The sequence below is a fragment of the Copadichromis virginalis genome, linkage group LG6 (genome assembly GCF_057382275.1).
Source record: "Copadichromis virginalis isolate Kocher_CV1m ecotype Utaka linkage group LG6, C_Virginalis_male_GT1.1, whole genome shotgun sequence".
NCBI lineage: Eukaryota > Metazoa > Chordata > Actinopteri > Cichliformes > Cichlidae > Copadichromis > Copadichromis virginalis.
This window is the reverse complement of record NC_140623.1, coordinates 32,097,209-32,109,534: the sequence shown is the minus strand read 5'-3', so window position 1 is coordinate 32,109,534 and position 12,326 is coordinate 32,097,209. Positions and strand designations below refer to the sequence as shown.

General features: G+C 38.0%; 1 protein-coding gene across 3 annotated transcripts in view; it reads left to right on the top strand.

The window, feature by feature from the left end:
- rbm20 (RNA binding motif protein 20) overlaps positions 1–9,893 on the top strand; it is a 55,123-nt gene extending 45,230 nt beyond the window's left edge. For 2 of the 3 annotated variants that reach the window (XM_085459895.1, XM_085459896.1), the window contains exons 6-14: positions 677–823; positions 1,667–1,798; positions 1,882–1,961; positions 2,058–2,754; positions 2,835–2,921; positions 3,014–3,602; positions 3,928–3,993; positions 7,547–7,668; positions 9,090–9,893. In XM_085459895.1, coding sequence (XP_085316021.1) covers positions 677–823; positions 1,667–1,798; positions 1,882–1,961; positions 2,058–2,754; positions 2,835–2,921; positions 3,014–3,602; positions 3,928–3,993; positions 7,547–7,668; positions 9,090–9,158 — 1,989 coding nt within the window. In that variant the 3' untranslated portion in view covers positions 9,159–9,893. The remainder of the gene's footprint in view (positions 1–676; positions 824–1,666; positions 1,799–1,881; positions 1,962–2,057; positions 2,755–2,834; positions 2,922–3,013; positions 3,603–3,927; positions 3,994–7,546; positions 7,669–9,089) is intronic. The other variant, XR_014920932.1, reaches the window with a different exon arrangement.
- Positions 9,894–12,326: the final 2,433 nt, after the last annotated feature.

Genomic DNA, 12,326 nt, shown 5'->3' with positions numbered 1-12,326 from the left:
AGGTCACAATACTTGACAGCCTGGAGAGATGTGTGTGTCTGGGCCTAGTAAACTGACATGTCTCTAATGCCAAAAAATAACAAAATGTAATTTTTACTGCTGGATGGCTCCCAAGGATCTATTAATAAATGTGCTAAGGTGGGCTGTATGAAGGAGGGAAATTTACACATTGTTTGTTTGTTAGTGTCTTAGCAGTCTTAGACTCATTTTACACAGTATGCATGATTTTCATATACTGCAGAGATTGACACAGAGTTTTGAAGATATGTTTTTTGTTATCAGCCAAAATTAGATGATAGGATCGATAACAATTCCTACGCCTAGCTTCACATAATTCCGGAAGGAAGGAAAAAAAACTTCTTGCTAAGATTTGTCAAAGGGGAAATTAAAGCTATGAAATGTCATGTGATATCTTTTATATTTACCTTTGAGACGCTGGGTAACTGAATTCCATGGCTGACACCTGTCTTCAGTGTCTGCATTCTGCATTTGGGAAGTCGTGTGCTCATTGTGGGACACACTAAAATTGACACATAAACACAGCTCTCTGTATCCTGGTCATGGTTACAAGTGCTGCAAATAGAATAAAGCTATTTTAAAGTTTGACGATCTAAATAAAGATCAGATAAAGTATTTAAAGTTGCTCAAAGATTGCATTTTTGTTTCATATTTGCAGCCATTTCCGATCAGAAACACCTCCGTCGGTCGAGTCGTCCACATATGCAACCTCCCTGAGGGCAGCTGCACAGAGACTGATGTCATCAACCTGGGAATACCCTTTGGCAAAGTTACCAATTACATTCTCATGCGATCTACACATCAGGTAAAACAAAATGATTATTTATCAGTGAATAGTAACTTGTTGTTCATGTTTATCAGAAACTGTTTAGGTCTCAATTACATGTCTATATAAAAAGAAAACTATACTTTTGGCCATTGCTCATTCAGATCAGTACATTCTTTGTTACATTAGTATAAAAAGGTAACTTCTGTGCTTAAAATGTGCACCATGCAGGACACATGGTTACAGTTTTCTTTATTTTAGCATTTATTGATTGATTGCAGCTGCTTGTCATACATACAGTTGACCGCTGGGGTTTTAATACCTGTGGCAGGGTGTTTAATTATACCCCGAACTTAACTTTAAAATATATGAAGCATCTTGCTATGTTTGCACAGATTTCTTTAGTGGTTACCGCCAGAAAAGTTGCGGATTGGATGATTACCTTTATATAGAGCACATGTGTAAAATTTCAATGATCTTTTTTTTTCTTTTTTATTATCTGCATCTTCTTTTCTGCCACGGCTGTTATATGATACCAAACACTTAGTCATAACTTACTGGCTGTTTAACTACCAGTACTTGACAGCTCACTTAGGCTCCAGGGTTTCGTTTAACAGACCTGCAGCATTCATATCACCCCTATCAAATTTAAAGCATTCACTCTAAAATCACTGTATTAGTTGCAAAGATTAAAGAAAATGTTTCAGTGAATTATTACGTTAATGAAATACGATACTGGAGGATGATGATGTTCAGATTTTCTTCCATCTACTCTGTCATCTGAAACGTATATATGTTTGAGAAGATTAGCCCTGAAAAAAGAACCTCTCGTAACAGGGTTCATGTTTATTGCAACTTTCTAACATTGTATTCCTCCATCAGGCCTTTGTAGAAATGGCATATGTGGAGGCAGCTCATGCCATGGTTCAGTACTACCAACTTACTCCAGCTATGATTAACAACCAAAAACTTCTAATACGAATGTCTAAGAGGTACAAGGAGCTGCAACTCAAGGTAAAACTAAAGAGAAACATTTTCAAAAATCAGTTATACACTCTGTTGGGCATTTACTAAACCCATAAGTCTTTTTAATTTAGAAACCAGGTAAAGATGTTCAATCAATCATCCAGGATATTACCTCACAGCGGGAAAGGGATGAGATGCAACAACATGAACAGTAAGAAAACTCAAATGTTTGTTTTCATGCAGCAGACTTCTTTGAGTTGCTAATGGGGAAAATGCAATCTCAAAAACGTGCATCTTCTCTTCCTAGCTTTGTACCAGAGCGAGCACGTTCTCGCAGCCCTATCAGCCACTCTCTAAGTCCTCATTCCCACAGCCCCAGTTTTACATCATGCAGCTCAGCCCACAGCCCCCAAGGGCCACCATGCAGGGGTCCGGAGAGAGGCTCAGATGGTATGGGCCCCCACCGGGGCTCATGGGAGTGGTCGTCACACTTAAGAAGGGGTGAGGATGAAAGGGAGAGGGATGATCCGTGGAGGAATGGGGGCAGCGTGGATGATGATCGACCTAATGGTGGACGGGCGCCTGACCGTCGAAAGACCTACCAAAAATCCTTAGATCATCTTAGTTTCAGATCTACAGATGAGCGAGGAGGTGGAGGAGAAGGGATGAGGGGCAGAGACTGGCACCCACGAGGAAGCCCTCAAGGCTCATCCTATAATTCGTACAGGAACATCGAAGAGGATTTCTACAAGGAACAAGTGTACAAATCAGACAAGCCGCTCAGACCTCCATACCAGCGACATGACACAAAGCCAAAGAGGAGGGATGGTGATGACTACCACTCTAGGTCCAGGCATTCAGAATTTGAGATGGCTGATCAGACACTTTGCAGAACACCTGAAAATAAGAGGCAGAGTTCACCAGGCAGGGGCAGGAGTAAGAAAACAAGCAGGAGGTACACGGCTGCGGAGAAAAAAGAGAAAGAAAATGCTACTGAAAATACTGTGAGTAACTTCTGTAAATGTACATTGTTTATTTACATCTGCCAAATATTTCTTGTAACTAAAGAGATTGAATTTTTCAGGACCGCGAGTCAAAAGAAAAATCAGTTTCACCTCAGCGAATCAGTAAGACAAAAGAAACTAATGAAGGTGGTAAAGACAGGGACGCTGTAAGTAAACATGATGTTTATGACACCTTATAAGCTCTGGTTCCAGCTGGAAGTAGGGTATTAAAAACAATTTTCTTGACCCGTTTTCTTAGGAGAAGGATCGGGAAAGTTGTGACGACACAGATGAAGAGTGTTGGTATCCTAAGAACATGGAGGAACTGGTCACTGTAGATGAAGTGGGAGGAGAAGATGATTCCATTATTGAGCCAGACCTTTCTGAGCTGGAAGAGTTTGCATCCTGCCCCAAAGACTCAGCAGGGGAGCCATCAGTAGAGGAGTCTATATTGCCGTCTTCCTCATCCTTGGAGGTGCAGCCAACATCTAATGAGAAATCTCCAGAGACTGAAAAGTCTTGTGGGGATGCTGGAGACCAGGCAGCAACAACTGTAACTGAGAAACAAGAGACTGTTACGACTTCAGCCAAACCAGAAGAACAGAAAACGAATCCAGTGACTTCTGAGTTACCAGTTGCTAACCTTAGTGAATTCCCCAGTGAGGAGTTTAAAGCTGCATTGAAGGAGACATGCTTTGAAGGTAGTGAAATAGCCAACAACGGGCCACCAGGAGAGACTATGGAAAATCACATCTGTGTATTAGAGGACAGCAAGACCCCAGAAGTAGGACAGGTCATGGAAGTAGTCAATAATGGAGTGCAACACCAGGATGATGTTCATAAAAAAGGTACTGCTTACAAGAGAACATTAATGTCCATTAAAAAAACAGACAAGTGTAGCTGTTAAGCTTATTTTGTTAAACTTATACAGTTTTGTTAATCATTTGTTGGACAAAAGCATCTAGCTAGTGTGAGACCTGTAAAATTATTCCTCTTTCTGTACCTCATTAGAATAAGTCACCAATATGGTTATAAATGTAATTAGAGCTACGTGATGGGTAACCTGAGAAGATTTTTTCTACAAGTGTTTTATTTAGTTGTCTTAACCCAGATACAAAAAACAAAACAAGAAGTAAGTACGTTTCTTTCTCATAACTCATATGCCTTTCATAGACTTTGAGGCCCGCTCACCATCTCGTGAACAAGATAGAGCTGTCAGTGAACACGGCATTCCTTTGGGTAAGCATAACACAGTTTTGTTACCATGTTACTGTTACTGTTGAACTGATAAAATCACTGAAAGCGAGCGGTTCTCATTCTAAAGTTTTTCCAATAATTCGGAATAAAGTCCACAACCTAAAAAAGTCACCAGTAGAAGACTGGATGTCTGGGTAGATAACCCACTAAGTTACAGCAGTATCAAATGAAAAGTAACACCTTTTTTCTAATCTAGTCTAGACTTCTTACGTGTGACATTCTGATTAAATTAAAAAAAAAAAAAATCTGCTGCTCAGATAAAACACACAACAGGGTATGGTCAGCTTCAAATGCATTTGCACTACTGGAAATACTTTAGGTTTAGGTGAGGGAGCCTGCACAGAGCACGCAGGAGAAAGGATTTTGTACTATTGAGCTGGCAATTTAAAAATTGTTTACCATCAGATTTCATTGCATTAGAAATTCACAAGCTCACACACACCTCCTCTGCTCCTAACGAGTTTGTTAATAATTAACAACCTCATTCTGATCAACTGCACAATTGTTTGTAAAAGATTTACATTTAATTTAACCTGGTTGTATGTTAGAGGCCAGTTAACACCCGTTGCTGTTAAAAAAATGTATATCCTGATGGTCAGAGAATAAGGTTTGAAACAGAAGTCTCAGCGTGCATCCTCATGCTTTTGTCTGCTCTCAGTTCTGAAAATTCTTTAGTCCATATATTTCAAAGCAGTGTGCTTAAAACCTGCTTATCACAGCTATATTTATTCATTATCGTGGACAAAAGCTGCGGGAGTCTTGAGCCCATAATCTTAGTCCCAAAGATAAAAAAGTTTTATCTTTTTCACCATTAGTAAGGGCACTGACAATCTGTTGCATTAGCACTCTAATTGCCTGGAACTGCTTGGCTACTTGCTGACCTATTTCTGTGAGCAGGTTGTGAAATGCACCCCTGAGGGATCAGTATTTATATCATCATTAGAGCTAGAATGACGCAGCCAAAGCACATGGCCAGTTTTCAGCCTGCGGTGCAGAGACTTACTGTACAAAAGCCCTGGAGTGGCACAACAACAACAGAGCTCAGTGCACAGTGCACACACACAAGCATTGTGCAGCTATTTCTGTTGCATGTGTGTCCAGAAAAAATCCGTGTGCATAAACACCAATGGAATACTGATAAGTCTTCTGATTGTTTCCATCTTGTTCGTTTTTTACCAGCCTGAAAGTGAAAATAGGTGTGTGTGGTGGATGTGTTTTCAATTCAGCTTGGCTTCTGTTAGTTTCCAGCTTTTAAATTTAGTTTTTTTTTTAGCCTTTTTCTTATTTGTAATAAATGTGGATCATTGTGGGACCCAGTCAGAAACAAATTTACAAAGGTTTCTGAGTCACTGAGTCAATATGTAACAAAGCCTCAAACAACCATTTAGAACATTCTTAATACATTTAGCTTTTAGTTATTTAAGAGCACATTATCATTGCGCTTATGTTTTATATATGTCCAGCAATCATTTTATTCCCGCTAACTAAAAGTGTTGTTGTTTTTTTTTAGTTGTTTTGGTTATAAATAATTCTTAAGAGCTTGAAAAGAAGGCGACTGGACTTCTTTTAAAGTCCAGAACTGAAGAAGCCTCATGGATGAGAGGTGAAACATCTTCAAAAAACTTAAAGGAGTCTAGTCTATCCTCTGACGGCTGCCTGTCCGTCAGAGGATAGACTTTAAAGTTCTGATGCTGGCCTATAAAGCTCTGAATGGTTTAGGACCAAAATACATCAATGACCTCCTGACCCAGTATGAACCATCCAGATCCCTCAGGTCATCTGGATCCGGTCTTTTATCAGTTCCCAGAGTCAGAACCAGACACGGAGAAGCTGCATTCAGCTTTTATGCTCCTTATATCTGGAACAAACTCCCAGAAAGCCTCAGATCAGCTGAAACACTCAGTTTATTTAAATCCAGGTTGAAGACTCACCTGTTCTCAGCTGCATTTGAATAAAGCACCAAATCCACACTTTAAGCTTAAATTTCAAAACTTACATTTAACTACTGATTTTATCTACTGTTCTGATTTTATCTGTTTTGATTTTATATACTGTTGTTTGTTTGTTTGTTAACTAGTTAGTTTATTTGCTTGTTTTAATCAATTTTAAATCATGCTTTTTATTTGTTCTTGTTTCTAATGTCTCTGTAAAGCACTTTGAATCACCTTGTTGTTGAATTGTGCTATACAAATAAACTTGCCTTGCCTTGCCTTGCCTAGTCACCTTCTCTGCAAGCTCTTAAGATTACAGATGACTGAGAACCTATACAGTTATGTTATACATAATTAATCCTGGTATTAAAAATAGGGCTTTGCCGTGTCTTTGAGTCTGAAATGAATGCAGTGGGCAGACTATAAGAACTCACTGCCAGCAGGGTATGATCGCTTTTATTGTTAGATAATATAATCCCATTCTTTCAATTGAATTTAACCGCACAAAATCAGATTGTGATTTTATTACATTACCCTTTGGAAATCTATCATCGAATGTCCAGTAGAGTTATATTGGACATTAAACAGCTGTTGCCTTGCCAGCTCCATTCAGTCTGCGTGATGTCTGATTGTGCCCATGTGCAAATAGCTCAGATAATTGCCCGATGGAGTCAGAACAAATGATTAGATGTCACGTGTCCTGCTCCATACACTTGATCCAGGTTCTCCCTCGGCTAAATCAAACAAATTGATTCCCCTGACATTGTTCATGACGGAAAACTACTTTAGTTTCTGGGTTTTGTTTATTATAAGACATTTTGCAATGAGAGTGTAAAGTTCCTTAATCCCACTGAATTCATAGTTGTTTACAACTGACATACAGAATATTCAAGCAACTGTTAAGGTCTCCACGTACCCCATCACTCCCAGTGTGCTTTATTCAGTGCTCATTGGTCCAACCATGTTTAATTTTTAACCAAGCCTCTGTTTACCTTCAGCTACAACCCATCTGGTGCCCTTAAATCTGTTACTATAACCTATGCAGACGGGGGGAAATAGAACAAATATTAGAAAGCAGAAAAAAACAAAACACGTCTGGACAAGATACATTTGGATTAAAAGACAATAAATTTTAAAACCTTGTGATGTTTGTTAGAATAAAGAATACTATGTATTTTCTATGGAGAAAAAGAAAAGAAAGGATGATGGAGACTATGCGTTGAAAGAAGTCAGTACAGGAAAAAAACATTTACAATTAAAGTTAGTTCAAAGTTAATTTGGTATCAGGGCACCCGGGGGAGAGAGAAGAAAATGTGTAATCTGAGACCAGCAGCATGATGGTTTCAGTCAGCCGCAAAACCCACGAGCCAGTCCCAGTAGAGTAGTTAATTTACGTTTGATAACTGACCTTCTATAATTGTTTTTTTTTTTATTATCTAGAAAAAATGTATGCAAATTTGTAGAATGACTCAAATTAGTGGGATGAGGCTTGACTGTGGTTCTGGATCAAAATCCTTCTAAAAAAGGTTTCATTATTAAATACCATGCGAGTCTCGTCTTTTGACAAGGATTAAATTGTAATTCTTGTTTTCGCTCTCTCATAGGAGTGGAGTTTGTTGTGCCAAGAACCGGCTTCTACTGTAAACTCTGCGGACTTTTCTACACCAGTGAGGAAACTGCAAAGACCACTCACTGCCGCAGCACCATCCATTACAGGAACCTACAGGTACAAACTGCGAGACGGCACACACCTCCATTCTTTTATCCAGTCTTTGAGAAATTAATTATATGAACACATCAAGCCTTTATGGCGGGAGATAGTGTATCTGACATAAACCCGTGTGTGCTGGCATTCCCGCATGCCCATATAAAGTCGATCTGTGTGACGCACACTCCTTACTGAGGGATTCATTAGGCCACATCAACTGTGGCCTTAACGAAAGATTACACCAGCTGTTTTCAGCCTAGAGAGTAATCTCTTTGTTCCACAGTCAGCACGTGCATATTATATTAATTTGCCTTGCTTTTGTCACATGAGGATAAAACTTATTTTTCTTTTCTTTTTTTATTAAGTAGGATTCTGTTCTCCAAACAGGATTGCAATGATAAAAATGACTTATCTTTATATTTTAATTCAGCACTAACCCCACTGCAGAGGCTGTGTTACCTATCAATGCATGGAGCAAATGATTCATTCAGACTCCATTGCTCTCAGAAAGATGTTCTTCACAAAATTTCGTTTGGAAGACATAACAGATATTAAATGATCAGATAGCACAAAGACACTTTTGGCAATAAATAACTCTTTTGTCTCTTTTGTTTTCTTTTGTTATTGTTTATTGAGAGAAAATTTGCTAATTCGAGTTCCTGAAATGTGAGGATTTACTTTTCTAATGGGCGTTTGTGGCTTGACAAATCGTTGAACCCATTTTCTAAGTCTTTCTAAGTTTCTAAGTTCATTTCATAACAGCTCAAATTTAAATGACAAAAAAAAGTTTTTAACAAAATCAATGGATCGTAATCGTAAATTGAAATCGAACATAAATATACAGCTTGCTGTCACGTCCTAACGCGCACACATACGCACGAACATAGGCATCGCATGTAAACTTGCGACTGTATTAGGTTTCCCGTTATTGGCCAGTCAGCACCGACCCATCTTACATTTCCCTCGTCCTTTGCAGCACAGCTGAAGCGAGGTCGGGGAGCGTGTTTCCTTCACATTTGATGCATTACATTCCAAGGAGGAAAAAAACAGTTTTAAACAGTTGTGCTGTCTGTCAAAGCTCTGTGTGTTTAGCAGTTTGTTTTGTTTGATTTTGTTTTGATTCTTGTTTTACTCTTCTCATCTCGAGACAGTACAAAATAAATGATTTAAGCCATCGTGCTGACACTTCTCAGAATGAGGCTGGATTTTTATATCAGCATTTAGATTACTTTAATTTTACTGAGTATAATGTGTCTCTTCCTGGGATTATATCGATCAATTGTGAAGTGCTTTCCTGTGAAGGGTGTCTGAAGAAAAACCAAAGCATGGATGGGTTTTAGGGTGCTGAGGGATGTTCTGGAGCAAGACCGACTTATGAGACGGCTAGCACACAACTTGCAGGTATTAAGCAGGTATCTGCTTTGATTTCTTTTTAACAGAAATACCTTTCCCAGCTGGCAGAGGTCAGTCTATCGAGCATGCTGACCGAACCTCCAGCTGCACAGTGACGATACTTCGACCTCTCACCTGCTCCAAAACGAACATCAGAGGAAGGATTTCCTAAACGATCCTAAAGCACGGATAATGCCATACATGGAACATGCGGACAAATACAAGAATGCTGATGTTTATGGGAGAGCAATGTTTGAATGGCGCAGGCAATAGAGGCTTTCAGGTTTGTACATACATGAAGTGAAATGTATAGTAAGGTTTTAAAATTTAACTTCAATTTTATCATTTTTCTTACAGTTTACTTTAATGGTTTGTGTGAAATGAAATTAAGTTATATTGTTGGAATAAAAGTGCATTTACATTTATCTTAAATTATCTAGAAAAAAGTCTTTTACAGTTTGTGTTTTGAATTTTGTCTCGTCATCACTGAAACAACTGGGACAGACTTAGGTCTGCTAAATTACTTGAATATGTTGGGTATTAAGTTTATGATTTTTTTTTTGTTACAGAGCCTGAGAGCTATGTGTATTTAAGAAAACTGGACAATAACAACAAAAAAACCCAAAAAGCATTTGTGGCATTTGTTTTTTTCACTTGTGACATCATCAGTGAGGATGTTTTCTTCATCTGCTTGTGTTTTATCTTCTCGTACGTCTTTGTGACGTGAGCTCTCAGGGCCACTGTGTTTTTTTCCCCCCCTCGGTTTAAAAACTGAGGCAGATTCTCAGGTTTATTGTTCTTGTTAAACAAATTTCACTGTATAAATAATAAAATTAACATTTTTATTTATATCTAAGGCTGTTTTTGTTTTGTTTTTTCCCTTTCCCCCCCACATGCGATTGTGAACTTCAGTATTTAAAGACAACAATTCAGTTAGTTTCCAGTCTTTCTGTAACATGTTCCATGAAAAAGGCGCAGAGTGGACAAAGGCTTTCTTACCCAGCTCTGTGCGGACAAGGGGAACAGACAACAGCAGCTGATCATTTGAGCGCAAGGAGTAAGAACCACTATTTGTCCTTGTGACCAAAGTACAAATATAAGGAGGCAGCAATCCAAGCATAGCTTTGTAAATAAAAGTGTACCAATGCCCCTGTCTTCTAATGGCCAAAGAAGGCCATTTTACTCTTAAGTACAAATCACAGTGATGGGTCAGGTATTTACAATTGGTAATAAACCTCAAGGAAGCATGATACATCGTGTCCAACATTAGAAGACATGAAGAAGAAGCGTTCATATACAGAATGTCACCATAATCTAACACAGATAAAAAGGTTGCAGTGACAAGACGTTTTTTTACTGCAAAAGAAAAGCACTGTTTATTACGGAAGAAAAAACGAAGTTTAAGTCTCAGTTTCTTTACTAGTCTCTCTATATGTGGTTTAAAGGTGAAGGAGTCATCAATCCAGACACCAAGGTATTTATATTCATGAACTATCTCTATGACATTTCCTTCAAGGGTGGACACCACTGGAATAGGCTCCGGGACCTTCTTTGACTTGGAAAACAACATTAGCTTAGTCTTGTCAGCATTGAGAACTAATTTTAGCTGAATAAGTGAATGCTGGAAAGCAACAAAGGCTTTCTGTAAAGTTTCAATGGCCTGAGCAAGAGATGATCCATAACAGTAAATAACTGTGTCGTCAGCATACAAATGCAAATTTGTGTCTGAGACATTTTGACCCAAGTCATTGATATATAAAAGGAACAGAAGGGGACCCAAAACTGAGCCCTGTGGCACCCCCTTGTGGACAGCAACAAATTTAGAACAAAGACCTTCAAGTTTAATGCACTGGGTTCTATTTTTCAGATAATTTGAGAACCACGCTAATGCATGTTCTGACAATCCAAGGCTGAGCAGTCTGTTTTTTAGGACTGCATGATCAACAGTGTCAAAAGCTTTTGAGAGGTCAATAAAGAGTGACGCACAGTACAATTTCTTATCAAGTGCCACAATAATATCATTTATCACTTTCATAGTGGCAGTGTTAGTACTGTGTTTTTTCCTGAAGCCTGACTGAAATTTGGAGACAATATCATTAGAGTACAAAAACTCTTTCAACTGGTCACAAACTAGAGATTCCAGGATTTTGGATAAAACACACAAATTTGATATTGGCCTATAATTAGTCAACACCGATGGATCACCTCCTTTCAACTATACGACTATACGTCCTTTAGATTAATAATGTTTCAGTGATACAAAAGATCTTTATTTTCTCTTTTATGTTGAATGTAATTCATAGGACAATCCCAGTCATATTTGCCAAGACATGTAATGCCTTAGATATGAAACTTCAACTGGACCATGTGTTTAACTTAAACATGAACTGTTTCATGTTACGACAATTTGTTACGGAGGGATTATCAAGCTCACACTCTGTTTTTGTATACTGTGAATACTGATCCTGTGACTTCAGCAATATAGTATTATTTTTTCTTTGACAGACTTCTTGACTTTTTGATGGAAAACACTTGAATAAACCATGTGAATGTCTCAAATTAGCCATCTTCCTTTCTTGAACAAAAAACAGATTCGATCATTTTGCTTTAGCAGCTTTTTTGTGTGTAATAACCTTGAAAGGCAGCGCTGTGAAAGAGCTCCACCAAGTGTTGAGGCAAAAAAAACCCCCCACTACATCCATGTAATTCTGCAATAAATCTACTGCTGTAAACAGAAATGTAAAACCCAGAGAAAGTTTTTAAATGCAGATGCGTGTTTTTTATTTCATCATTATTTGTTTACTGTGATAAATTTGAATCTGCTGGTTACTCACAATATGCAAAAATCCGGATCGCACTACAAAAACTGGAAATGCTGTCAATTGCAAAAATCCTTTTGAGTGACCTTATAATGAAAATGTTGTAATGATAATTTAAGTTTGTTCATACATGAGGTTTTCAGAATTTTAGTTATTCACTTAAAATACCAATTTTAAAAATGGAAGATTGGCCATGTACCCCACTTTTCAACTACATGTATTTTTTTTATAACGTTTAGTGAAATTATCATTACATTAAATTAAGTATAATATTGCCATGGTGGAAAAAAATCAGTTTTTAATATCAATTAAACATCAGTTGTCCCAATGTAACTGGTGTTAACATACAAAACGTTTTTGTTAAAGTAATGCATCATCCCTTTATATCAATAGGTCTGGAACTAGAAACTGGAAGTGAGATATACAGTACGTAATAAATTTATTAGACCACCTGACATGAAAAAA